At 39.0% G+C, this 27,036-nt stretch overlaps 1 protein-coding gene across 2 annotated transcripts in view; it reads right to left on the reverse strand.

Annotated features, from left to right (window-relative positions):
- LOC122816484 overlaps positions 1-27,036 on the reverse strand; it is a 546,741-nt gene that overhangs the window by 172,704 nt on the left and 347,001 nt on the right. Inside the window, exons 8-9 of one of the 2 annotated variants that reach the window (XM_044089309.1) lie at positions 2,801-2,947; positions 1,067-1,204 (exon numbers count right to left, since the gene is read on the reverse strand). In XM_044089309.1, the coding sequence (XP_043945244.1) occupies positions 1,074-1,204; positions 2,801-2,947 (278 nt within the window). In that variant the 3' untranslated portion in view covers positions 1,067-1,073. Of the gene's footprint in view, positions 1-1,066; positions 1,205-2,800; positions 2,948-27,036 lie in introns of those variants that run through there. The other variant, XM_044089308.1, reaches the window with a different exon arrangement.

The following is a 27,036-nucleotide window of genomic DNA, read 5'->3' on the forward strand; positions in this document are numbered from 1 at the left end:
AAGGAAGGATAATATGGAGGTCATGCTGGAGACCCAAGGGACAACCTAGTTCCCCAATGGAAAAAACAGATGTAAAAGGGTATCTGGAAAATATGGAAAGAATGGGTGGGAAAGAATGGAGAGAGAGAATCATTTTTGTATTAAGAACAAAGAGGTAGAGAAGAAAATAGTACCATGGAGCTGGACAAAGAAATAGAATCAAATAGTATATTGGGACCAATTACAAACAGGAGGAAGGATTAAAACGTGGGAAGAACTTCAAGAGGAATATGAGCTTGAAAGGCAGCTAGAGTGGGAATATCAAGAAGTGAAAAATCGATGACTGCATATTAGCGACACCTGGGGGAAACAACACAAACCTGACAACTGATACAAGAAATAGAGAGAAGATGAGAAAGGAGGAGAATGTAGGGATATTGACAGGGAAGATTTGGATCCAGAATAAAAATGAAGGCTCTCTAGAGGAAATGAGGATGAAATGGATAAAATAACTTGGGGAAGAGATAAAAAAATGAATGGGAAAGAGACATTAAAACTGTCTAGATGTGTGGCTAAATCCCAGAAATTTAGAATCTTCACATGGAAATGTCTCCATAAATAATCCTGTGGTCTATCAGTAGACTATAGTTACACCCCACGCCTGAGGATTGAATTGAATATATAATGAGAAAATGTATAATAAATGTTTTATTAATAGAAATAGGCGACTCAGAACATAATAACAGACAAACAAAAAATTGCAGGGGAAGCACCCTTGCACCCTACAACACAGGGTTTATAAGTCCAACCCCCAGTTTCTAAATATACTAATTCTGATGATACACAAACTCACAATAAAAAATTTATTTAGAAACATCATTCATCTGTTCAGTTTGCTGCAAGTTGCCCAACATCAGAGGCATCAGTGCCACTATCAGAAAGGGTTTGTGGTATAACAGCACCTAACAGCATAAATATATGTCAGCAGAAATGCAACAAAACATGCACTACAATCAGGTCTCAACAAAATGAAATACAGAAAATAGGAGTGCACCCACAAAATGCACTAGTACAAACTCACGTTTGTTGCCTTATTACTCTGTTACCAGGCTTCCATTGGCACAAACTTCAGTATGTGAATGTACTGCAAAGGTACTGTCACATTTAGTGGTATGCATATGCAAAGATGTTAAAGTTATTCCCGCAGACTTGCCTGTGTAGAGAGCTGGATAAGGAAAAGAGTTTACGTTAAAGAATGGAATTATTTAAAATGCAAAATGATTCTTTTTAAAATAATGCCACTGTATAATAGGAATGCACCAAGGTAAGGTCATGAATAATTTGCATATTTGCCCATGGTGGGAAATAATCTAATTTGGTCACTCACTGCACCCTAGTGACAAAATAACATCTCACTGTAGGGAAGATATTAATTATCCATGTATTACTTAATTACATAATAGACTGATTTTGCCTTCTATTGAAGGGAAATGCCATTCATTCAGAAAGCAAAATCTGGTATTTCCTATGAATAAATTCAGTAGCTCCACCAAAACATAAATCAGTGTGGCTACCAAACAACATTAAAGTAAATTTATTTATTTTTTTTTTTTTTGTAGTACTGAAAAAGTTCACTGCCCAGAAACATGCACTGTCTGGAGATGGGGAAAGGCAACACTTGTGGGAGTTTGCATAGAATTCCAAAAATCCTTGCTGTGCTTTAACTTTATATAGTCTATCTGCTATCATCTTGAGCCAGCTCAGGAAGCACACCATTGGCTGATAATGCCACATGAAAGAGAATTTCCTCCACTCAGGAAGCACACCAATGGCTGATAATTCCACATGTTCCTGATGGACAAGACCCTCCCCTCATAAAGAATACCAATTGATGAGAATGCTATATAACCAATTAGGAAGTCCTTCCCCTCAGGAAGCATACTAATGGCTGATAAGTGTGCATGTTCCAGATGGGCAAGTCCTTCCCCTCAAGAAGAATACCAATAGCTGAGAAAGCCACATGATCCAGTAAGAGGTCCCTCCCATTAAACACTGTACTTCATGTACTATCATAAGATAACAGATGCAGGACAATGCCTGGAAGACCATATCATTCTGCAGTGCACTGAGCATACAGTGATACATGATATAACAGTGTGTTGCTGAACATGTGTAGTCAACATCAAAACAATTTAAAAATCTGATTCTGAAGTTGCAGCCCACTCTCTGAGCTGCATGTACATAGAAAAATAATATTTATGATTCCTGCAGCTCTAAAATTAAGCAGAATTAGAAATGGCACACACCAGCTGTGTTTTCCTGTCTTAATTAGTTAGGCTTAGTTATCCCACACTACGGCTTTCCTAAAAGCAAGTCTGGTGGAAGCTTAGTAAGGTAAGCAGAATAAGTTTGGAAATGTTGCTGTCATATTGCATTGCCACAAATACTGCTCAAATATGTAGGCAATCAGACAGGAATTACTTCTACTGCAAGAATTTAACAATCAACTGAGCATGTCTGGCAGTTAAATGGAAACAATGTAAATGCAAGTTAGCTAAACTATAACATTTTTATAAAATAAATAAAAACACTTCTATAAAGAAATTAATGATTTCATATGTATAAGCAGCTTTCAGAGTATGAGCAACAACCCAAGCAAAAATGTTTCTACAAATGCGTTAATCATTTCATATGGGAGATTTTAACATCTGCACCCAAACAGCCTTTAAATGAAGAAGAAAGACCTACAGTGTTTGATGAATTTTCAAAAGGAGTACATAGATAAATGTTACTAGTTGTCATATCAGCATCGGCTCCTTACCTGACATTTTTGTTGAACTGATAACAACAGCCGGACTTGGCACTCCATCATAACTGCTGACTGAGTTGCAACTAGCCTGTGTTATTGAGGTCTGCTCAAAGCCCAGTGACACATGCTTCCTGTTCTGACTTTCAGACATCTTGCCTTCTGGAAAAAATGGGGAAGAACAAGAGTGTATTTTCATCACAGTCATAATAATATATATCCATATAGATGTACTTGTCATTTTATAAAATGAGATGCAATATAAAAAAAATCATACAATGAGTCTGCAGATGAGCACCCAAGTTGGTCTCATATAGTCTGTATGTGCCTCATACAGTTTGTACATGCCTCATATAGTCTGTATGTGCCTGATATAGTCTGTACGTACTTATCCTGACCTTCCCCAATGTACTTAATCTGTTGCTAAATTAATGGTGACATCCTCACGAGTACAGAAAATTCATATATGGACACATTGAAGATTATATTTACTGCTAGGAAATTCATCTTTCTTCATTCTCCACTGTTTATTAGTGAGTTCATTTGGCTTAGAATAAAGATTTTGTTGCTGATCTCTTCATCTGCTTTTCTTAATTTCTGTCCATCTAAACCATAAATACAGTTGTTCCCATAGGTTCATAGGGTCATAGGTGTCTACTAGGCTAATGGCCCTTTTAGCCTTTACAAGCTAGCCCATAGGATTACCCTGGCATTGTGCCACCCGACCTTAGTTCCCAGTGCCTCTGTCGTGTAGAGCCACTGTAGTGATTCCCGGGGTGAATGTTCTATTTCCCAGCCACTCATCAAGATTTCTCTTGAAGACGGCCAGTGAGGTGATCTGTTTGACATGTATGGGAAGCCTATTCCATAGCATGGGCAGTCTCTGGGTTATGAACCTGTCCCTCCAGCATGTTCTGTTGATTGTGGTAATGAGGTTGAGGTCTCCGGAGTGTGTGATGTGGAGGGATTGGGATTTCTTTAGATGTAGCATTTCTAACAGAGCTGGGTCAGACATGGCTTTGTAAGTCAAGCAGAGATTGCCTCTAAGTAGGTGATATGAGACAGAGAATAGTTGGAGTTTTTTGAGTCTGTCCATATAGGACAAGTATTTAAGGCCTAGGATCCTCTTTAGGAGGTACTTTTGCAGCTTCTCCAGTTGTTGCAGGTGTCTAGTGAGGTACATGCCAAATGGGGCATTGTACTTGATTATTGGCCTAATGAGGGAAGAGTAGAGGGAGACAATGACCTCTTTCTTCCCGGATGCAAAACGCTTAGTAAGGAGATGTGCAACATAGAAGGACTTTCTGACTACAGTGGCAATGTGGTGGTCAAAAGAGGTTACTGTCAACCTGTGCTCCCAGATCTCTTATAACATCTTCTGTGTTCAGTGGGCTACCACTGATGTGGTAATTCATAGGAAATGTTTTTTTTTTCCCAAAGGGGATGATGACACATTTTTTGGCATTGAGTTTAAGCCCATGGTTCTGACACCAGTCGTTGGTCTCAGTGAGGCCTTTCTGTAGGATGTCAACATCACTTGGGGAGTTAATAATGGCTCCCAACTTGCAATTTTCTGCGAACTTTGTCAGCCAGAGTCCCTTCGTGTTGGCCTGGACTTCTGAGAAGTAAATACCAAATAGGAGAGGACCCAGGACTGATCCCTGTGGGACTCCACTTGTGACTGGTCAGCAGTCTGACTTGGAGTCAGCTACTTTCACACTGTGGGTTCCATCTATGAGCCAGTTTGCAACCCACCTAGTGATAAAGGGTTGATGCCTAGCTTAGTGAGTTTTTCTTTGATTCCCGAGTGGGGAATGGTATCAAGGCCTTGGCCAGATCAAGGTAGGCTTTATGAACCACCTTGTCTTCATTCACAGCTCCGGTGACTGACTCAAAGAAGTCGACCAAGTTGAGCAGGCATGATCTACCCTTCACAAAGCCAAATTGTGTGGGATCCAGAGTTTGGAGATTCCCTATATCCTTGTTTAGTAGGTCCATGATGATGCATGTCAGAGCTTATCAGACTTGTCAAGCTAATGGGGTGATAGTTCCCAGAATCTGTAGTCGCTCCTCCTTTGTGGAGAGGGATGACTGTAGCAGTGCACCATTCGGTAGGGACAAAGTCTGAGGTGAGACTGTGATTGAACAGGGCACACATAGAAGCTGTATGCTTGGCCTTGGACGGTGCTGTTTTAACCTGTGCAGCAGTAATACTGGGTGCCTGGCAATCTACTGGTATTGTGATTGGTCCTTTGGGGGGAGGGGTAAATTTGGCACTGAGTCTGTCGGCCAGTATATTGGCAATATCTGTTGGCTCGGTATAGGAGGTGCCATTGTGCAGTAGCTCAGAGCAAATCTGGATATTGCCGTGGAGATTCTTTACATAACTATAGAAGGCCTTGTGGTTGTCTCTACTATCTGCTGCAATTCTGTTTTCATAGCTAGCTTTAGAGGATTTGATGAGGAATCTCAGCTTTTTAGAGTTTGTTTATGGCAGGGGACCACCAGATTGGCTTCCTTTTTTTGGAGGAGTGCATAGTGGTTCTATTGGGTATGGCAAGATCCATGCATTTGTGTACGTGTTTGTACAGTGCATTGGTGTATGATTTGGTGGTCATGCAACTATTCTCCATTTGCATGGGTGCCGTAAAGTTAGCCACCTGTATTTTTAGGAGCCCAAAGTTAGCTTTGGAGAGGTTTTTCATGGTGGTTACCTTTGCGGGGGGGGGGGGGGGTATGTGGATTTCCAAGGTTATTAGTTTGTGGTTGGATCTAACCAGGGAGGAGTTGACTATTGGTGTAGAGTAATGGTCGCCCATTTTAGTAATGACCAGGTCAAGGATGTTACTACCTCTAGTGGGGGTAAGAACGATCTGGTCCAGTGCATTGGAATTAATGAATTCCAGGAAACGTTGGGCAAGTGTACTGGTACATGAGTAGTTTTCCCAGTTATTGGAGGGGTAGTTGAAGTCACCCCATATGAGAGTGTTAGGTTGGACCCTAATATTTTCCAGGGTGCTTAGGAACATGGAGTGTGAGTCTTGGGACATGGTTGGGGACCTATAATAGGCTACAACCTGAATCGCTGTCTTACCCAATGTTAGCTGCACCTGAAGTATCTCTGATGCGTTATGTTGAGCTACCAGTCTGGAGCTGTGTGCATCCTTTATGAATATGGAAATACCACTGCCTTTGGTGCTTCAGTCCAAGTTCTGGGGCCGAAAGGTGTGGAAAGAGTTATAGCCTGGTAGTGCAGGGGTGCTTTCTGCTGCCTCGAACCAGGTCTCTGTCACAGCACAAATGTCGATGTTCTCCATTTTAAGGAGTGTCTCAAGAGAATGCATTTTGAGATTTAGACTTCTAGAGTTGAGCAGCATGACCCTCAGATTGCAATTGTTTGTAGCTGTTACGGTGGTAATTTGGTCTTTGGAGCACCACCTAAAAAAGGCACTATAGGGGTGGCAAGAGCCTTGGCCAGTATTCAGAAGCCCAGGATTGACAGATGCAGGCTATCTCTGGCAAAGCATTAAGGTCTGTCAATCATGTCATCCCAGGCAGACAGATACTGGATCCCTTTAGAATGACACCAGAAATGTAGCCAATTGTTGAAATAAATAATTTTCTGCTTGTACTGTGGTATCATTCTGGGTGATGGTAGGATGCTGCTCAGGACTAGGGTCATACCTGCCTGGGCTACATAAGCTGAGAACTCCTCTTTGCCTCTTTGCATGTAGTCCAGGGAGGTATGTCTCAGGTCATTTACACCCACATGTACAATGACAGAGTCATATTTGCATCTGTTTTTGAGGGACCTGAGTGCATGGGTTATGTGGCGGATCCTGGCACCTGACAGGCAGCTGACTGTTACTTTCTCCTTAATCATCCTAGTGAGTGGGACATCAGTGTGCCTCACTATCGAGTCACCAATGACTAGTGTTCTGGGCATGCTGTTTTGCCTTAGGGGCTTTGGTTGAATGGCACACTGTTTAGGAGAGTTATGTGCCTTGTGATTAGTATTGTGTTGTGGTAGTCAAGTGCATTTCTGCCTTGGAGGTCTCTGCTGTTTGGGTAGATTTTTATTGAGACCCTCCGCGAAGGTGGGTGCATGGTTTGTGTTTTTTTGTGAAGGCAGTGCTGGTGTGTGTTCTGGAGGGCTATGTATTCCATGTGGTGTGGTGCAAGTGTTGACCTTCTCTTGACCGGCTATTCTGGTCTTGGCTTGAGAGTGCATGGCTTCCAATTTGGATATATAAGTGCATCTCTCGCAAGTCTGAGTGTTGGGAGTTAAGAAGAGAGGGTTGTCGGTGTACATGAGGCAATTGTTACATTGCCTCAGGATGCCCAAGTTCACCAGGTTAATAGGAGAAAGCCCAGGGAACTGACCTTTAGACATGCCTGGAGGGGTGGGCATTAATAATAAGTACTGGAGCTGTTTCCTTGTAGAACATTTAGTGCTAGTAGCACTTTTGTGTGATACAATAATTGCTACAAGACGTCTGGTATGGTAAAGTGCTAAACTAATAAGCTAGTAAAAGTGCAGGAGAGGAGAAAACTAGCAGATCTAAGGGAAAAATTGAAGAGCAGACTTTGGCACCTCTCAAAAGCTTACAAACAGTCCAGGATACAGCAAATCTGTATCTGGACTAGACTAGTTACTGGAAAGGTGGGAAAAGTGCAAATGTGGGCTTTTAGACCAGAAAGTTGAAAGAGATGGAAAAGCTGCCCAAACAGCCAATAAACTATAATTTCTGAGCCAGAAACCACTGCTCTTGTGGTAGATAGGCTACCTAGTGCTTACCACTCGCACTGACAAGCTAGAAGGCTTCCCTCTGACACGAAAAGACTTGGGGGGCTCAGAAGCTTACAAACAGTCCTGGATACAGCAAATCTGTATCTGGACTAGACTAGTTATGGGAAAGGTGGGAAACAAGTACAAATGTGGGCTTTTAAACCAGAAAGTTGAAAGAGATGGAAAAAAACTGCCCAAATGACCAATAAACTACAATTTCTGGGCTAGAGACCACTTCTCTTGTGGTAGATAGGCTACCTAGTGTTTACCACTCCCACTGATAAGCTCGAAGGCTTTCCTCAACACAGAAAGGCTTGGGGGGCTCAGAAGCTTACAAACCGTACTGGATACAGCAAAACTGCAAAAGTGCATGATATTGTAAATAAAAAGGTAGCTCAAAGCAGGTAAATTCTGAGCCATGTATTAAAGTTGCAAGCTAAAAAAAAAAAAAAAAAAAGAAAAAATTGGCTCAAAGAAACTGCCATTATTTTTACTCATTACAAACCACAAGGTTTCACATAATCTGTGCTTTAGCGAGTATTGAACTCATTATACATACAGGTGAGCTTTTAAAACAAATCTCATGCTCTGAAAGACCAGTCATGGACTGTATACAATTACAGAGTAAACAACTGAGACAGTAAACATATGGATAAATTAATTAATTCATTAATCTTTTCAATTATCATAATTATGCATATCATTTAAGCCAGGTGGGCAATCAGTCCAAAATCTAGAAATCCAAAAAAATTTTCTTTTTCTGTAAAAGTCGTCAGACCTCTTATTTTATTAATTCTATTATCAAAATATTAACTATACAGGTATTGTCCTGTCCTGCTGTCATTTTTTTTGTTTTATATTACACTGGTTTCTAGCTTATATTTTATTTAAAAAAATGATCACCAATACATTTCTTCAATTTTCTGTTATATTCACCTGTGTAACATGTCATGTATTAAAACATTACATGCTTAATATTATAGTGATAAGAAGGGCATTTTATATCTTGTAAGTAAGGGCATTGCCTCCAGGAAAAAAAGAAGTTATAACCTCACTGTACTCTTCCCTAATCGGGCCAATAATTGAGTTCAACCCTCCTTTTGGTATGTACCTTTCCAAGCACCTGCAGCAATTGGGGATACCACAAAGGTTCCTCACAAGGAAAATTCAAGGTCTTCAGCATCTGTCCTATGTGGCTCATCTGAAATCACTGTCACTTTATTCTGTTTCATACAGACTGCTCAGAGGTGATTTCTGCCTTACATAAAAGGCTATCTCTGACTCTGCTTTATTGGAAATGCTGCAGCTCCATAAGTCAAATGGTACATGGATTACTCACCCTAAAGACCCAGTCCTGGTATGTGACATTAATAGAACCTGCTGGAGGGACAGATTCGCCTTCCAGAGGTTACCACATCTTTGGAACAGACTTCCACTTCATGCCAAACAGACCACCTCATTGTCCCTTTTCAAACACAATCTGGACGATTGGTTGAGTAACCGTAAATTCACTCCAAGGGTTTCACCTGTGTCCCTCTTGGACAGGGGCAATAGATGCTGATCAGGGAAATAAGGGAAGAACTTTGCTAGGCTTGTAAGAGTCCTAAGGCCATTAGCCTAGTATCCTATGATCCTATAAATAGCAGCAATATATATTACATGAGATTTTTTTTGTAATAGGATGAATAAATAATCCTCTGAAACATAATTAAAATAAATGTAGTTATAATTGGGTTTATTTATTTTATTATTTTGTTTCTCTGTAGGTTCATAGGTAAACATTAGACTAGCTGCCCTTACAGGTCATTTTAAGCCTAGCCAATTTCCCTTCAAATGTGAGACTAAAACCCTGTACCGTGTGTCTGTGAGTTAAATACTTGTCAACCCTCCCCCAAGAAGAAATTAGAGTCTTTCCCTTACAGCATAGCATTTTCTTTGAGTTTATTTTTTTGTACTATACAATTCCAAGCTTCACATGTTTCTAGGATTTTTCAATAAACATATATCAAAGAGTTGTCTGTTGTGCCTATTATCTATTAAAGGAAACAGCACGTCATTTTTAGTAGTTTTCTGGACAGTTTGAGCAGATCTCCTTTCCAATGTAAAACTTGTAAAGTCACAGAGTATATATATATATATATATATATATATATATATATATATATATAGATATATATATATAGATATATATATATATATATATATATATATATATATACATATACACACACACACACACACATATATATATATATATATATATATATATATATATATATATATATATATACACACACACACACACACACACATCATCTTTAATGTTGCCACTTGTGATGTTAAGAAACAAATATTTTGACCCAGTTTTAGGATGTGTTAAACTATCAGTAATGCTTAAAACACAGTAAGTGCTGCAATGATGGCATGTAATATCACTGCTTGTCTTGAAAGATTTGCTGTTAATGTTGCATTGCAGTTCTACACAGTATTGCCTTTAAGGTTTTACCATCCCTAATAGTTAATACGTCATAGATAGTTACTTGGTATGCAGTACAGAAGACCACAGATGAATCATTATAGCCCAGTTTCCCAAATGCACCAAAGCACTATGTGTTTATTTTCCTTGCTCAAGGTGACATTGTAGGCAAATTAAGACTAAGAGAATCAAACTCTGGGCCAGAAAGCAGTTTATTAACAGATTATAGTCTTAATCATCTGTGCTAATTATTTATTTCATTTATTTAGTCTTTGTTGACTGGGAAAGGCTATGCATCTTCTTTTCAGGGAAGACCCAAGGTGGGACTCATACTAACTAGGAAAAAGTTGGCCAGGATACACGGGAACTTGTCCTACTCTTTTGTCTTGCTGTTTTGCATCACAACATCTAGTTGGTGCCGGATGGCTGCTGCTGGCTTGGTCGTGAAAAATCCAAAATGGAGAATACCCTGAGAGCCAGAGCAATGTGTCTGTTTTGGAAGAAGCAGATCGAGAGATTTATGAATCTGTTGGAACTAAGGAAATTATTGTTAAAGAATTAGAAGGAAGAAGTTTACCAACACTGGATTTACTGAATTTGAAGGAAAAAAGTGAATCAGAAAAAGGAGCAGAAAGAACCTGGAGTGAACTAGGTGATTGTATTATGGAAGCAGAAGAAATAACAGTTTCAACAGGAAAAGCAGAGGATTTTGGAGCTAAAGGAGCAGTGGTGTGTATTTGGCTAATGCAGTAAGTATCTTTAAAGGCACACATCAGCAAAAGGATTATGAAAAATTCTTATGTTGATGCTATAAGAATGGGATGACAAGCAGCTGTGACAACGGAAAGAAGTACACAGCAATGGGCTGTAAGTGACCAATCCAGAACTATGAAGCCTGTGGTAGGAATTAAAACAAAGAGGAATTAAAACAAAGACTCACTTTTGTTTAAATAGATAAGATGTTTTCAACAATGTAATTTTGTTTTTAGGGTTTAGTACAAAAGACATAAGCACATCAATACATTTGGGCATGGAGGACATCTGTGAAGTGACTTTTAAAACATTTGGTTTATTAAAAAATTCATGTCTAAGGTAGGAAGAAGACAAGAAACTTCACCATGGAAGGATTATATTTTATTTATTTACTTACTTATTTATTTATTTGTTTGTTTTTCTTGAATTTTGGACAGCAACTTAAAAAGCAAATACATACAGAATTTAGAACTGCTTACATTGGTATTGTTGAAATTAAGTATTTTTTATCTGTTTGTAAAAAAGAACATGATATAAAAAAGGTATTTGATGAAATAAATGTGTGGTCTAGGGGTTGGAAGTATTAGTAACATTAAATGTGATACAAGGAAGGATACAGCATGTTCAAAATGTAATATATATTAATGGGAAGAGATTTAGATACTGGGGCCAGCCACAGGCCTTTTTTGCATGTAGAAATGAAAGGCATATAGTACAGGACTGTTAAAAAGGAAAATGCATGCAATGTGGAGAGAAACATACAGCTAAAAATTCTGAATTAATGTGTAGTAAATGTAATATCCAAGGACACTTTTTATTTGTCTTAGGTATATTACAGGACAAAAGAATAGATGAAAAAATGCTGAAAATAATACCAAAGATGTTAAGATAAATACTTTTTGTGGAAGGAAATCTATAAGAAGAACAAATAATACATTCAGGAGAAATGGACTTAAATATTGGGAAAAAAGATGCTGTTATTCAAGAAGAGACTAGGTATGAACTACTGGGAACCGAGGAATGAAGGAGAAAGGGGTTGACACAGGAGAAAAGCAAAAACACAATAATGAACAGTCAATAGGAGGAAAGGTACAAAGAAAGAGAAGAAAAATACAAGCTGAAAAATAAAAAGCAAAAAGGAAAGGGATGAGGTAATGATGCTAAGTGTTAATGTGAAGACTATTATAAATTAGAGCGGGGCTAATGGTAACTGAATGGTGTAAGAAGAAGAAGAAGGCAGAAATTATATGTTTATTAGATACAAAATGCATTAAAAAAGAGAAAAGGGATAGAACTGAGGCCTTGTGGGAAACAAGGTTATATTCTCCGTAGGAAATGAATAATGTTCATGCATTGGGATTTTGATAAGAAATGAAGAGATTAAAATATTAGATGTTACAATACTAATACCAGGTAGGATGGCGATGTTTGATACAAGAGAAACACTATAATATGTAAGATTATGTGCAATGTATGTATACACAAACATGACAGGCAAGAATATTATTGTTAATATGTTTATTATTGAAGGAGAACTGCACACAAAAGCTGAAAAAATAATCAGCATATCTTGAACCTTTCTGCATTATTAATGTCTCTGTAGGAAAGTGATTCTTACTATTTTTCACTTTGTTATACCCCAGAATGACCTGAAACAGGGCTGCCATTGATAACATAATCTTGTTTTACAGTCAAGCACTTCACCTTCTTGATGACATTTTAAGAGGGACAGACATGAGGATCATTTACTGTGGCTTTTCATCTCAGCAGCTTACAGCAATACTGCATCTGCCTATTTTTGACTGACAGCATCAGTCTGCATGCTTAATTACTTTGTTTCCTTTGGTTTTCATTAGCGGCCATTTCTGCTACAACAGTTTAAGGAATGCTTGAATGACAGGCTTGAAAATGTAGCCGAGTTAATTATTCTTTTCAAAGTAAAACTGTAGTTCAGTGTTGAAGTGTAAGAAATCTGACCTCTGTGATTAATAAGTGTTACTTGGGTTTAGATGATTTCTGTTCCATTCAATGTTTTTAATATCACAGCTAGAATTAGAGTTTTTGTTAATCTACCTTCCTCAACTCATTGAATTGTCTCAACAAAACATTGTACGTAATGCAAAAAACAGAAGAAAAATGCACTTTTTAAAATTAAATACTAATAGAAAATAATAAGAATACGATGAAAACATTGTCATTCTTTGTGGCACTATGAGTTTAAGGGAAAGCTGACTATAAATAGATAAATAAACTGTTAGTTTTTCTTCCTTCTGAAAACTAAGCTTGAAAGCCTTGCTGTTGTTCAAACTCCAGGCTACACTTTATTTGAGCTATAATACTGGCAATATGTGGCTGATAAGGCACATTTAAATGCCATTACAGTCGAGTGCGCCTGCAGGCTTTTCTGCAGTTAACATCTACTGATGCCAATAGGCATCACATTTTGCTTGTTCATACTGACATTAATAATCCCAAAACCATGCTACGTAAAAGGTATCAGAATATTTCATCTTAAAACATACATGATGGCAGACAGAATTGAGATATTGAATATTATTTGTATACTGTTTATTTGTATTGTAATAAACTTCAGATTTCTCTAACTATCTCAGCATTCCAGTAACAGACAGAACTGCATAACCTCATATGAAAGCTCACAGCTATAGTAAGAAAATCCTGGTGGCAGTATATGTCTTGCCTGAATGGTTGAGATATCATAAGCTGTTTATACAACATTACAACATTAATAATATTCACTGCCTTTATTTTGGCTTATAAAATCCAGTTGAAAGCATCAGACAGAATGAGTGCCACTAATGTAAATAGGTTCATAGGTTCATACTAGGATATCTGCCCTGGGGCAATTATAAGCCTAGCCCGATTCTGTATGGCTTACGCCACCCCTTGATTTGAGTATACTGTGCCCTTTTTAAGGTTTAGTTTACTGTGCCTCTGTCTAATAGTGACACGGGAGTAATCCCTGGGACAAACCTACGATCCCCCATCCACCTATTGAGATTCTTCTTGAAGAGATTCAGTGAGGTGCTCTGCCTCACATGAACTGGAATTCTATTCCAGAGCGAAGGGAGCCTCTGGGTTATGAACCTGTCCCTCCAGCAAGTTCTATTTATTTCTGTGCTGAGGTTCAAGTCCCTCGAGCGTGTGGCTCTAAGGGATTTATAGTTACTGAGGTGGAGCATGTCCATTAATTCTGGATTTGACATAGCTTTGTATGTCAGGCATAGATCGCCTCGAAGTAGGCGGTATGCAACTGAGTAGAGCTGGAGTTTTTTTAACCGAGCAGCATATGGCATCTGTTTGAGACCCTTGATCCTTGGTGAGATACTTTTGGGGTCTTTCTAATTGCTGCAGGTGTCGGGTAAGGTACATCCCAAAAGGGGCATTGTATTCTATGATGGGCCTGATGAGGGATGAATAAAGGGGCGTGATTACCTCTCTTGATCTAGATGTGAAACCCTTCGTGATGAGATGGGCTATGTAGAAGGTCTTTCTAACCACTTTGGCAATGTGGTTTTCAAAGGAGAGATTGCTATCAACTTGGGTCCCCAGGTCCCTAATAACTTTCTCTGTACTTAATGGGTTTCCACCTATGTGGTAATTTGTGGGCACATTGTTTTTGCCAAAGGGTATGACTATACATTTTTTGGCATTTAGCTTTAAACCATGGCACTGGCACCAGTTATCTGTCTCTGTGAGACCTTTTTGAAGGATGTTTGTGTCAGCTGGAGAGTTGATTATGGCGCCCAGTTTGCAGTCGTCTGCGAACTTGGTGAGCCATAGTCCTCCCACGTTTGCCTGTACCTCGGAAAAGTATATACCGAACAAGAGTGGTCCCAGGACAGAACCCTGTGGGATGCCAATTGTGACCGGTTTCGAGTCTGACATGGCTCCACCAACTCTCACTCTGTGGGTTCTGTCTTTGAGCCAGTTTGCGACCCATCTTGTAACATAGCGGTTTATATTTAAGCTGGATAGCTTATCTATGATGCCCGAGTGGGGTATTGTGTCAAATGCCTTTGCAAGGTCCAGATAGGCTGTGTGGACTACCTTCCCTTCATCTATGGCTTTGGTGACTGTTTCGAAGAAGTCAATCAGGTTCAAAAGGCAGTATCTGCCCTTGACAAAGCCAAACTGGGTAGGATCTAGTGTCTGTAGGTCCCCAATGTCTTTGTTTATGAGCTCCATGATGATCCTCTCCATAGCCTTGCAGACTAAGCTAGTCAGGCTTATGGGGCGATAGTTTCCAGGGTCCGTAGAGGCTCCACTTTTGTGGAGTGGGACCACTGTTGCTGTACGCCATTCTGTGGGCACATATCCTGTAGTGAGGCTGAGATTGTATAGCTGTTTTATTTGAGGGATTAGTTCCTCTTGGAGTTCATGTAGGATGCAACCTGGGACGCCATCTGGTCCCATAGAAGCAGTGTTTTTTGCTTTGGAGAGGGCAGCCTTCACCTGAGCATCAGAGATGTTTGGGAGGCAGCCCTCTGCTGGGATAGATACTTGCTCTTTTGGGGGGGAGGGGGTGGAGAAGTTTGCACTAAACTGTCTGCCAGGATATTGGCGATGTCTGTGGGTTCAGTGTATTTTTTGTCATTTAGAATCAACTCAGAACAAGTCTGGGAGTTGCATCCCAGGTTTCTAACATAACTGAAAAAAGCCTTATGATTGTCTTTGGTGTCCTGTGCAATTTTTCTCTCAAAGCTGGCCTTGGAGGATTTTATGAGGGATCGTAATTTTTTGCTAGTACTGATCAGAGATGCCTTCCCTATTAGGGATTTTGCTCTATCATGTAGTAGCTTCCTCCTTCTGTTGTACAGTTTATTTATGGCAGGGGTCCACCAGACTGGACGTCTGCCTTTGGATGATTGGGTCTTGGTTTTGTTTGGGATAGCATGATCCATGCATTCCTGGAGATGTCCGTAGAATGTGTTTATATAGGATTCTGCAGTTTGGGCCATAGTTACCACTGGCCCTGGGGCCTTGAAGGATTCCACTTTGGTTTTGAGAAGTGAGAAGTTCACTTTTGAGAAGTTTTTCAGTGTGGTTTTCTGAGCTGGGGGGTGGGGTCGGGATGTGGACATCCAGTGAAATTAATTTATGGTCTGATCTTACCAATGAGGGATATACTTCTGGTGTGGAGCATAGAGTCCCCATATTGATAATGATCAGGTCTAGTATGTTGTCCCCTCTTGTGGGAGTGGTGACTAGTTGTTCCATAGCATTTGAGTTTATAATTTCCAGGAACCTTTGGGCTAAGGTGCTGGGGCTTGAGTAGTGCTCCCAGTCAATGTTTGGGTAATTGAAGTCGCCCATTATAATGGTGTTCGGAGAGATCTTCATGTTCTCCAATGTTTTCAGGAAAGCCGAGTGGGATTCCTGACTTTGAGAGGGTGGGCTGTAGGATGCTATAAACTGAAAAGCAGTCTTGCCCACTGTTAGTTGCACATGGATGGTCTCCGATACTTCGTGCAATGCCACTAACCTAGAGGTGTGGATATCCTTGATAAATATGGAAACTCCCCCTCCTTTTGTGGTTCGGTCCAGGTTTTTGGGCTGAAAAGCATGATATGAGGTATAGCCTGGTAGTGCTGGGGTGCTCTCTGGAGCCTTGAATCAGGTTTCTGTCATTGCACAGATATCGATGTTCTCCATACTGAGGAGAGCTTCGAGTGCATGCATCTTGAGGCTAAGACTTTTGACGTTTAGCAGCATTACCCTTAGTTTCTTTTTCCTTGTGCTGTCTATGGGGGTGGGTTTGACTTTTGAGCCTTGCCTAAAAAAGGCACTATGGGGGTGACAAGAGCCTTTGCCAATATCCGAAAGCCCAGTGGTGACAGGTGCAAGCCGTCCCTAGCAAAGCAACGTGGCTTGTCGAGCATGTCATCCCAGGCTGACAGACACTGGATCCCCTTTGAATGACACCAAAATTTTAGCCAATTGTTAAAATCGATCATTTTGCCTTTGTACTGTGGCATCATTCTAGGTGAGGGTAAGACGCTGCTCAAGGTCAGGGTCATACCAGCCTGGCCTATATGATCAGAGAGTTCCTCTATGTCTCTTTTCATGTAGTCCAGGGAGGTACGTCTCAGGTCATTCACACCAGCATGTACAATGACAGAGTCATATTTGTATTTGCTTTGGAGTGACCTGAGTGCTTGCGTTATGTGGCGGATCCTAGCACCCGACAGGCAGCTCACCGTGACCTTCTCTTTATTCAGCCTGGTGAGCGGAACGTCAGTGTGTCTGACAATAGAGTCACCTATTACAAGAGTATCAGGTGTGTTATTCAGCCTTAAGGGCTGTGGCTGCTTGGCACACTGACTTTGTGGGCTATGTGTTGTGCGTGTTTTGTTTTCAGGTAGTGTTTGCTTGGATGTCTGCTTTGGAGGTCTCTGTTGCTTAGGTAGATTTTTATTTAGAGCCTCCGAGTATGTTTTTGTGTATTTATGTGTTTGGTTTGCTGATGTGGTGGGACTATGTGATACTGGAATTGTGTTGTGTGAGGTTACCTTCTCCTCCTGACTGGTTACACCAGTTTTGAGATGAGAGAGCTCAGCCTCCAGTTTGGCTAAATAGTTGTATCTCTCACATATATTTGAACCTGTTTGGAGGAGGAGAGGGTTGTCGGTGTACATGAGACAGTTGTAACATTGCCTCAAAATTCCCAGATTCACCAGCTGGACTGGAGAGGAAACCATTGACTGACTTTTGGACATGCTAGAGTAATATAGGGAAACTGAATTTAAGACGGACCAATAGAGGACAGGGTAATCGTAGAGAGTATAAGAGTAAGTAGTGCTTATGGTTTAATAGTGCTAACTTGAAGGATTGCTTAATTGGACCAGTGAAGGGCCTTAGAATGAGAATATGGTGTTTAAATTGGGAGATAGAGCAGTTCTAAGGGAAAAAAGTGAAGAGCAGACTTTGTGGAGCCAGGAATAGTTTAAACCCAATTAGGCGGCGCTGCCCGCTGTTGCGCTATGCACAAAAACGCACATAACCGCGCAAAAGAGGGTTTTAAGAGAGGAAGATGAAGGAGTTTTGGAATTGACCCAAAATGGCCAATAAAACTACAGTTTCAAGTCAGTAACCACTCCCACAGGGGCAGGCAGGCTGCTCAATGTTTTTCACTGCCACTGATCAACAGAGAGACTTCCCTTTAGCCCAAGCAAAAAATGGCCTCACAGAAACTTACAAACAGTTCAAGAAAAGCTAGCCTGTAACTGAACTTTTTTAAATCTCAGAAAAGTGGGAAAAAAGCAAGATTTTTTTAGTCTTTTTGTTTTTTTCAGAGATATCAGAGGTTCACAAGTATCAACAAGTTATAACAGTGCAGTAAATGACCCCACACAAGAGTGCTAGGCCAAAGACAGATAAAATGCAAGTTTTGAGAAAAAAACGATTTTAAAAATAAGTGCAAACAGGAAATTCAGTAAACAGCTCTAGGTTGTACTCTAAATACAGTTACTAATGCAGAAATCAAGTTTAATAAGCCAGAAAATGCTCAAAATAGGCGACTATGCAGAAAAACTTAGCAAATAAACAGAGGAAAAATACTTAAAATCTCAAAAGTGGCTCCTTTCTTCTCTCAGCGTTTTCTCTTCTTGGTGGGTGCTTCACCAACAGCCAACAAGCCTGAAAAGACGCCAAAACCATGAGGCAACCAGGTTTTAAGAGAGGAAGATGAAGGAGTTTTGGAATTGACCCAAAATGGCCAATAAAACTACAGTTTCAAGTCAGTAACCACTCCCACAGGGGCAGGCAGGCTGCTCAATGTTTTTCACTGCCACTGATCAACAGAGAGACTTCCCTTTAGCCCAAGCAAAAAATGGCATCACAGAAACTTACAAACAGTTCAAGAACAGCAAGCCTATAACTGAACTTTTTTAAATCTCAGAAAAGTGGGAAAAAAGCAAGATTTTTTTTAGTTTTTTTGTTTTTTTTCAGAGATATCAGAGGTTCACAAGTATCAACAAGTTATAACAGTGCAGTAAATGACCCCACACAAGAGTGCTAGGCCAAAGACAGATAAAATGCAAGTTTTGAGAAAAAAAAACAGTTTTAAAAATAAGTGCAAACAGGACATTCAGTAAACAGCTCTAGGTTGTGCTCTAAATACAGTTACTAATGCAGAAATCAAGTTTAACAAGCCAGAAAATGCTCAAAATAGGTGGCTATGCAGAAAAACTTAGCAAATAAACAGAGGAAAAATACTTAAAATCTCAAAAGTGGCTCCTTTCTTCCCTCAGCATTTTCTCCTCTTGGTGGGTGCTTCATCAACAGCCAACAAGCCTGAAAAGATGCCAAGACCACAAGGCAACAAGGTTTTAAGAGAGGTAGATAAAGGAGTTTTGGAATTGACCCAAAATGGCCAATAAAACTACAGTTTCAAGTCAGTAACCACTCCCACAGGGGCAGGCAGGCTGCTCAATGTTTTTCACTGCCACTGATCAACAGAGAGACTTCCCTTTAGCCCAAGCAAAAAATGGCCTCACAGAAACTTACAGACAGTTCAAGAACAGCAAGCCTGTAACTGAACTTTTTTAAATCTCAGAAAAGTGGGAAAAAAAGCAAGATTTTTGAGGGGGGGGGTTGTTTTTTTCAGAGATAGCAGAGGTTCACAAGTATCAACAAGTTATAACAGTGCAGTAAATGACCCCACACAAGAGTGCTAGGCCAAAGACAGATAAAATGCAAGTTTTGAGAAAAAAAACGATTTTAAAAATAAGTGCAAACAGGAAATTCAGTAAACAGCTCTAGGTTGTGCTCTAAATACAGTTACTAATGCAGAAATCAAGTTTAACAAGCCAGAAAATGCTCAAAATAGGCGGCTATGCAGAAAAACTTAGCAAATAAACAGAGGAATATTAATTTATCCTGAATAGTTTGCCATTTACAGTTTTCCAGTATTACTTACGGTTCCAGAGATATGGATGTTTGTTTGAACTGTAAGGCGATAACTTTATTTTTTTAAAGGTACAAGCCACACCAACTGGGGGTTAAAAGTATGCACACAAAACAGTTGCACTAGAGGGAATGAGTTCTTAATGGCTCTGTATATGGAAAAAAAGTGGTCTCACCTAATTACTCTGCCACTCTTATTAGACTTTGTGATGTAACAAATGCAGGAAACAAAGCAAACACAAATAAGTTCAGGCATAGCAGAAATGGAGCAATTATTAAATTATGCTTTTTAAGTCCGCGGTGGTGGTGCTGCGGTAGGGTTCTCACCTCACAGTAAGACGCTGTCCGATTCGATTCTCAGTTAGAGTGTCTTCTGCGTGGAGATATGTGTGAATGGGCGTACCTTTGTTGAAGGTTGTGCATCAGGGCTGGTAACTCGGCATGGAAAAATCAACTACCAGTCATTAGCGGACTGGAGTTCCGCTGTGGTGACCCCTAACCGGGAAAAGCCGAAAGACACAAACAAACAAACAAACATTAAATGATGCTTTTTCTGTATGTGACAGTGTTGAATTACAGGGAAGGAAAATCACTTTTTGGAAAGAAAAACTTGACATTTGGTCAAAATTCTCCTTTAAGATAGCAGATTTTAACTTTAATTTAAGGAAGGAGAAGAGCAAACTAACACAAGATGTGAAGTACTAAAGGAAGTTATATGTGAAGGACTACAGGTAAGGAAAAAAAAGAGAATGGACTTATCAAAGAGGGATATTTAAAACAGAGATAGATTATAATGGAATGAAATAAATAGAAGGAGGTGTGGACATTGCTAAGTTTTCTGACCACAGAGCAACGTGGGCAAGAATAAAGTGATAATGAAAAATGGAAAAGGAATAAAAGGGTTAATTGGTGAAGTTAATGAAACAAAAGAAATAATGCTTGAGAGTAAGAAATTATGGGAAGAACATATGACAATGAGGGAATCTTATGAAAAAAATTGTCTGTATTGTGGAAAGTGTTTAAAGAAAAGTATAAGAACATTTTTTATGGTAGAAAACAAAATGACAAAGAAAAATGAATATAAAGAAATAATGGAATAACTTTAAGTAGAAAGTGAGAATGAAAGAAAGTTGTATGACAAAAAGAGAGAAAGTTAAAAATCTTTTTTAAGCAAATGTTTTCTTAAAGGCAAAAAAGAGGAGATACCGCATTACTTAGGAAACAACTGAGAATAAAAAAGGAAGAATTTATACATTAATTGATGAATAGTGTGGCTTAAGATGTAAAAAGGAATGATGGAAGTAGTGGAAATATTTGTAGGTAAAATGTATGAAAAGGAAGAGGTTGAGAAATAGGAATGGTGTATTACAAGTATCTGAAGGTACTATGTCAGAACTAGAAAACAGGATTCAGATAAACAAAATGCTGAAAGTAATAAAAAGGATAAAAAGAGTTAGCATCAGGATTAGATGGACTAAATTATGAATTTTACAAGCAAATGAAGATGGAAGAAGATTTGGTTTTCTGCAAAGTATTAAATGAATGGTTAGATAAAGGGATAGTGCAGGCAGAAATATATAGTGGGTAATAAAATGTATATGGAAAAAATATGAAAGGAAAAATATAAAAAACTAGAGACCTATAACTTTAGGAAATATTGATTATAAAATATTTATGAAAATAATACCAACAAAGGATGCAAAAAGTGTTGAATGAAGAAGTAGGAAATGGTGCATTTAGTGTAAAAGGGACAGATATAAATGAAATCTTAGTAATAGTTAAGGAAATAATAAGTAAGATTGTGACAGAAAAAAATGAGGTAAGACTGGTTACGTATGATGTAGAGAAGGTTCATAGGTAGGTTTATAGGTTCATAGGTAGGTACTAGGCTATCGGCCCAAGGGCCTACGTAAGCCTAGCCAACAAGGTTCCCTGGCTTACGCCACCCAAGAAAGTTCTTTTCCTGTGCCACTGTCGAGCAGAGACACAGAAGTGATCCCCAGGGTGTATTTCCTATTTCCCATCCACTCATCAAGATTTTTCTTGAAGAGTGCTAATGAAGAACTTTGCTTGACATAGATGGGTAGCCTGTTCCAGAATATGGGAAGTCTCTTGGACAGGAATCTATCCCTCCAGCATGTCCTGTTTATTGTGGTGACAAGGTTTAGGTCCCTAGAGTGTGTAGCTCGGAGGGATTGGGATTTCTTTAGGTGTAGCATGTCCAACAGCTCTGGGTTTGACATAGCTTTATATGTTAGGCAGAGATCACCTCAGAGTAGGTGATATGCTATGGAGTACAGCTGGAGTTTTTTGATGTGGTCAGTGTAGGGCATTTGTTTTAGGCCAGTAATCCTCTTTGTGAGGTACTTCTGTGGCCTTTCCAGCTGCTGCAGATGTCTTGTGAGGTACATTCTAAAAGGGGCATTATACTCTATAATGGGTCTAATGAGTGTGGAGTAGAGGGGAACAATGACCTATTTTTTCCTGGATGAGAACCCTTTTATGGTGAGGTGTGCCACATAGAAGGTCTTCCTGACTACTGTGGCGATGTGACTATCAAAGGAGAGACTACTGTCCACCTGGGTCCCAAGGTCTCTTATCACACATTCGGTGTTAAGTGGATTGCTGCCTATGTGGTAGTTCATAGGTACAGAGTTTTTGACACTGAGCTTGTGGCCATGGCTCTGACACCAGGCATCTGTCTCAGAGAGGCCCTTCTGTAGGATGTCCACATCATTTGGGGACTTGACTATAGCTCCTGGTTTGCAGTCATCTGCAAACTTCATTAGCCAGAGGCCTTCTGTGTTAGCCTGTACTTCAGAGAAGTAGATACCAAACAGGAGAGGTCCCAGGACGGAACCCTGTGGTACTCCACTTGTCACTGCTTTGAGGTCAGATTTGGGGTCTGCAACTTTTACAGTGTGGGTTCTGTCAGTGAGCCAGTTGGCAACCCACCTTGTGACGTAGGGATTTTAACCTAGTTTAGTGAGTTTAGCTATAATTCCAGAATGGGGGATGGTGTCGAAAGCCTTGGCGAAGTCAAGATAGGCTGTGTGAACCGCCTTACCCTCATCTACGGCTTTGGTGACTGCCTCAAAGAATTCGATCAGGTTCAGGAGGCATGATTTGCCTTTCACAAACCTGAACTGGGTGGGATCCAGAGTTTGGAGGTTACCAATGTCTTTGTTTATGAGTTCCATGATGATACGTTCCATGGCCTTGCAGACCAGGCTCATCAGGCTAATAGGTCGATAGTTGCCAGGATCAGTGGTGGCTCCCCCTTTGTGGAGTGGGATAACTGTTGCTGTGCGCCATTCAGTGGGCACAAAGCCTGATGCAAGGCTATTATTTAACATGGTGCTTAAGTGGGGAGCCAGTTGGTTCTGAAGTTTGTGTAAAACGCAGCCTATGATGTTGTTCGGTCCCATGGATGCTGCATTTTTGGCTTTAGAGAGTGCAGCTTTTACCTGCATAGTTGTGATTACAGGGACTCTGCATTCTTCCTGTATAGATATGGGCCCTTTAGGGGGTGAGGGGGGTAAAGTTAGCACTGAACCTATCTGCCCGGATGTTGGCAATATCAGTTGGTTCTGTAATTTTCGTGCATTTGTGCTGTAACTCAGAGCAGATCTGGGTGTTGCCATTGAGATTCTTGGCATAGCTATAGAATGCTTTGTGGTTGTCTTTAGAATTAGTGTATTTGATAACTCATGAGACAATGTGGGAAGTTTTAGCAGCAGATGGAATAAGTAAAAAAATAGTGGCGGTTATAAAAACTTGTAATGAAAATTCATGGGCGAAAGTAATGGTAAATGGAAGAGATCAAGATAAGATGAGGAGTGAAGCATAAGGTCTCCATTAAGTATGAGTATTTTGTTCTAGTAATGCATACAATAATTCAAATTTTTATGTCAGAAATGGATGAAGTATGTTGGAAGATGGGAAAGGAAACTGAGATACCAGTATGCAGATGATTGATTTATTGTAGCAAAAAACAGAGGATGGATGAATGAATGAAAGTGTTATAGGAACTGAAATGTTATTAAAAATGTAGGTTCAAGACTGAATAAAGGAAAAAGTAAAGGGCTAGTGAAATAAGATGAATAGAATTTATTATAATAGGAAGGAAATTAATATATTAGGGGATATGTTTGGAGAATATGAAAACATACTGAACCAGTGGATATTGAATCTAGAAGAAACAAACAAAATTACTTGCATGGTGGAAACATTAATTCATCATATCACAAAAAAGTGTATATGTTAACTACATCCATACTGGGTAAGGTTGCTTATGTTGGGGGCATTATATGTTTCCAGTAAAAATGGGAAAGGAATTGTTAAGAGATATTTTTCAATTTTATATGAGTTTGAGACTGAATCATATTAAAAGAAGAATCACATTGTTTTTTTAGAATCTATGCAACTTTTTGGATTATTAATGGTGTGAAAAACAGGGGTAATAAAATGGTGGAAAATTGTTATATGAGAATATAAAGAGACAGAAACAAGTAAAAAGGAATATAAGGGATGAAAAACAGATTCTGGAAAGAAAGGAATACATAAATAAGGTAAAGTTATGGAAATTAAAAACTGCTGAATGTGGACAGAAAAATGAATGAATGTTATGACAAATTATGCAACACTTTTTTTTGTATATCCATAGAATTATTTATCAGATTATGTTAGAACTGCAATAAAGGGAAGAATGAAAAGGTTTGAAGATTTCTATGAAGCTGAGGACTTTTGCAGAGAATTACCTGTTAAGGGAAATATGAAGTATAAAACAATAGAAGAAAGAAAGTGCTATGACTACAAGGTATAGGAAACTGCAAAAAAAGGACTTTATCCCTCTGCACCATAAAGCTAGTTAATAATTTCTATCTTTGAACTCACTGAGGCATACATGGCAATATACCAAACAGTTTCTTTACAAGATTTATTCTTCAAAGTGACAGCCTTCCAGTGTTATTTCTTCAGTGTTATTTGACTGTTTTGCATTTCATTGTATCAAAATGCTTCTTAACAATCACAGTGTGGTACTTGTTTACATGCAATCTACTCTGTTCTAAACATAAAGCAGAATCTGTTAAACTACATTCACTAGTGTTTCCATTACCCTTAGAAAAAGTGATGTAGGAAGTTTATCTTTAATATTAAGTGGATTACAGCTGTTACTGCGGTGGTGGTGCTGCGGTAGCGTTGCCGCCTCACAGTAAGACGATGTCCTGTTCGATTCTCAGCTAAAGCGTCTTCTGTGCGGAGACATGCGTGAATGGGCGTACCTTCGTTGAAGGTTGTGCATCAGGGCTGGCAACTCGGTATGTAAAAATCTACTGCCAATCATTAGTGGACCGGAGTTCCGCTGTGGCGACCCCTAACCGGGAAAAGCCGAAAGACACAACATTCATAAGTTTTTATCCAACTTTCTTATAAAACTGACTTTCTAACATCTTAAATTCTAAGTTCTTAGAAAGTGTTACATCAAAGAACATAGAATTTACACTGACAATATATGATCAGGGTTTGTGATCATAACCAACTTGATATGTGTTTGAGACATATATCAAGAAATTCACTTTGAGAGTGAAGCAAACTAAAGCGTGTGCATTGACTCTGGGCATCCATGTTGATAACACATAAAAGGTACTTACAATTAAAGACCTCTGTCCATATACTATAATGTTTTTCATACACTTTGACTTAAAAGATACAAATGCCTCATGTGTCAACTTTGGCATAAATCATGCAGCAAAACATCCCTATAAGAGAAAATAGAAATTTGCACTTTTAGTGATGACAACATTATGTTAGAAAATACTCAAATTGACCATGATGTCAGTTTGAGGGAAGTATTCCAGACACTTAAAGACAGTGCTTTAACAATGAATCAAAGGAATGAATGTGACTTCTACAAGCATAGATTAAAATTCCATGGGTCGATATGGTTAACATCTACAAACTGATATTCTGTAAAACATGAACAGAAAGGCTTGCAGTTCAGTCAAATGGGTGATCACAGACCCTATTTGTTACATGGGTTCAGACCCTCTAAAATCCTCAGGCAGTGATGAGGTCCCAGTACCCCCCTAAACTAATATAATCAACTTAACATTGTAGAACCTTGAGGTAACTAAGAGAAAGTATCACCCATTTGATTAAAAATGTTCAGCTGTCTAAGTCTTAATGAAGACTGAGTCATGGACATAAATGAAATTCATTCATATCCCTAAAGAATTATATATTCTGACCACAAAAAATTCTAAGAATGCAAGGAATGCACACGTGAATGGTTTAGCAGTCATGACCTTGCCCTCAATCTCAAACATGCAGCTTTGTGAAATGTATAAAAAAGCCCAGATAGCTTTATACATACATAAAAAAATCTGTCAGCCATTATGTGTTGATTAAGTATAGAAAATTACAGAAAAAGATGTATTAACTCACTCAAGCCTAAAACACCTTTTTGTATACTTTCAGTTCAAACCCATACCGCCTTATGGCACCCAGAAATGTTTTGGGTCTGGCTTCTTTAACTAAGTGACTTCCCAGCTAATAATAAGCAATATTAGAAAGGGCAAGGAATTATTAACAAAATGACACCAAGATTGTCAGTCTAGTGTGTCCTGCCATAGGAAATTAATATTTGCCACTTATTATTCATATTTTCAAATTTATGTCCATATTTTCATAACTGAGACCTACATACATGTTATTGAGGTGTATGGTATGAAAAACCAATATGGGAGACAGGACAATTCACTGTTAATGCTAATTTATATCACACTGTACTGGAAATATTGCTAGTTTGCTAATAATTATGAAAAATAATCAATACTTCCATATGTATTTAAGGCATCAGAAACCAAGTGACTTACAAACTATTCCATGACGTTTGGTGAAACCTTAGATGTTGTTGAGGAAAACCATCTCTGATATTTGCACTGTAAGTTGCACATCTTGAGAGATATCCAGTATTGTTTATTTTGCTAATTATACAATTAAGCATATGTTTTCGTCTTTCTGCAAATCTCTCAAACATACACTTATAGAGAAATTTCTTGTTGTCATGTGAAAGCTTATGTCTGGTTATCAGAAATGTTCTAAAAAACTTGAGGTTTGTACCCATTATAATACAATACAGTATTTATGGAAAGACTATGAATGCACCAACTATTATCACTGTAAACAACACTTCTTACTAATAGCATTGCTGTTTGTACAGTTTTAATAGCTTTTATTGTTTACAAAATATTTACATTTGTTTATATTATGTTTTTAAGTTTATTTTTCAGAAAATGACCTAGA

The sequence above is a fragment of the Protopterus annectens genome, chromosome 12.part0, assembly GCF_019279795.1.
Source record: "Protopterus annectens isolate FY-2018-M chromosome 12.part0, PAN1.0, whole genome shotgun sequence".
NCBI lineage: Eukaryota > Metazoa > Chordata > Ceratodontiformes > Protopteridae > Protopterus > Protopterus annectens.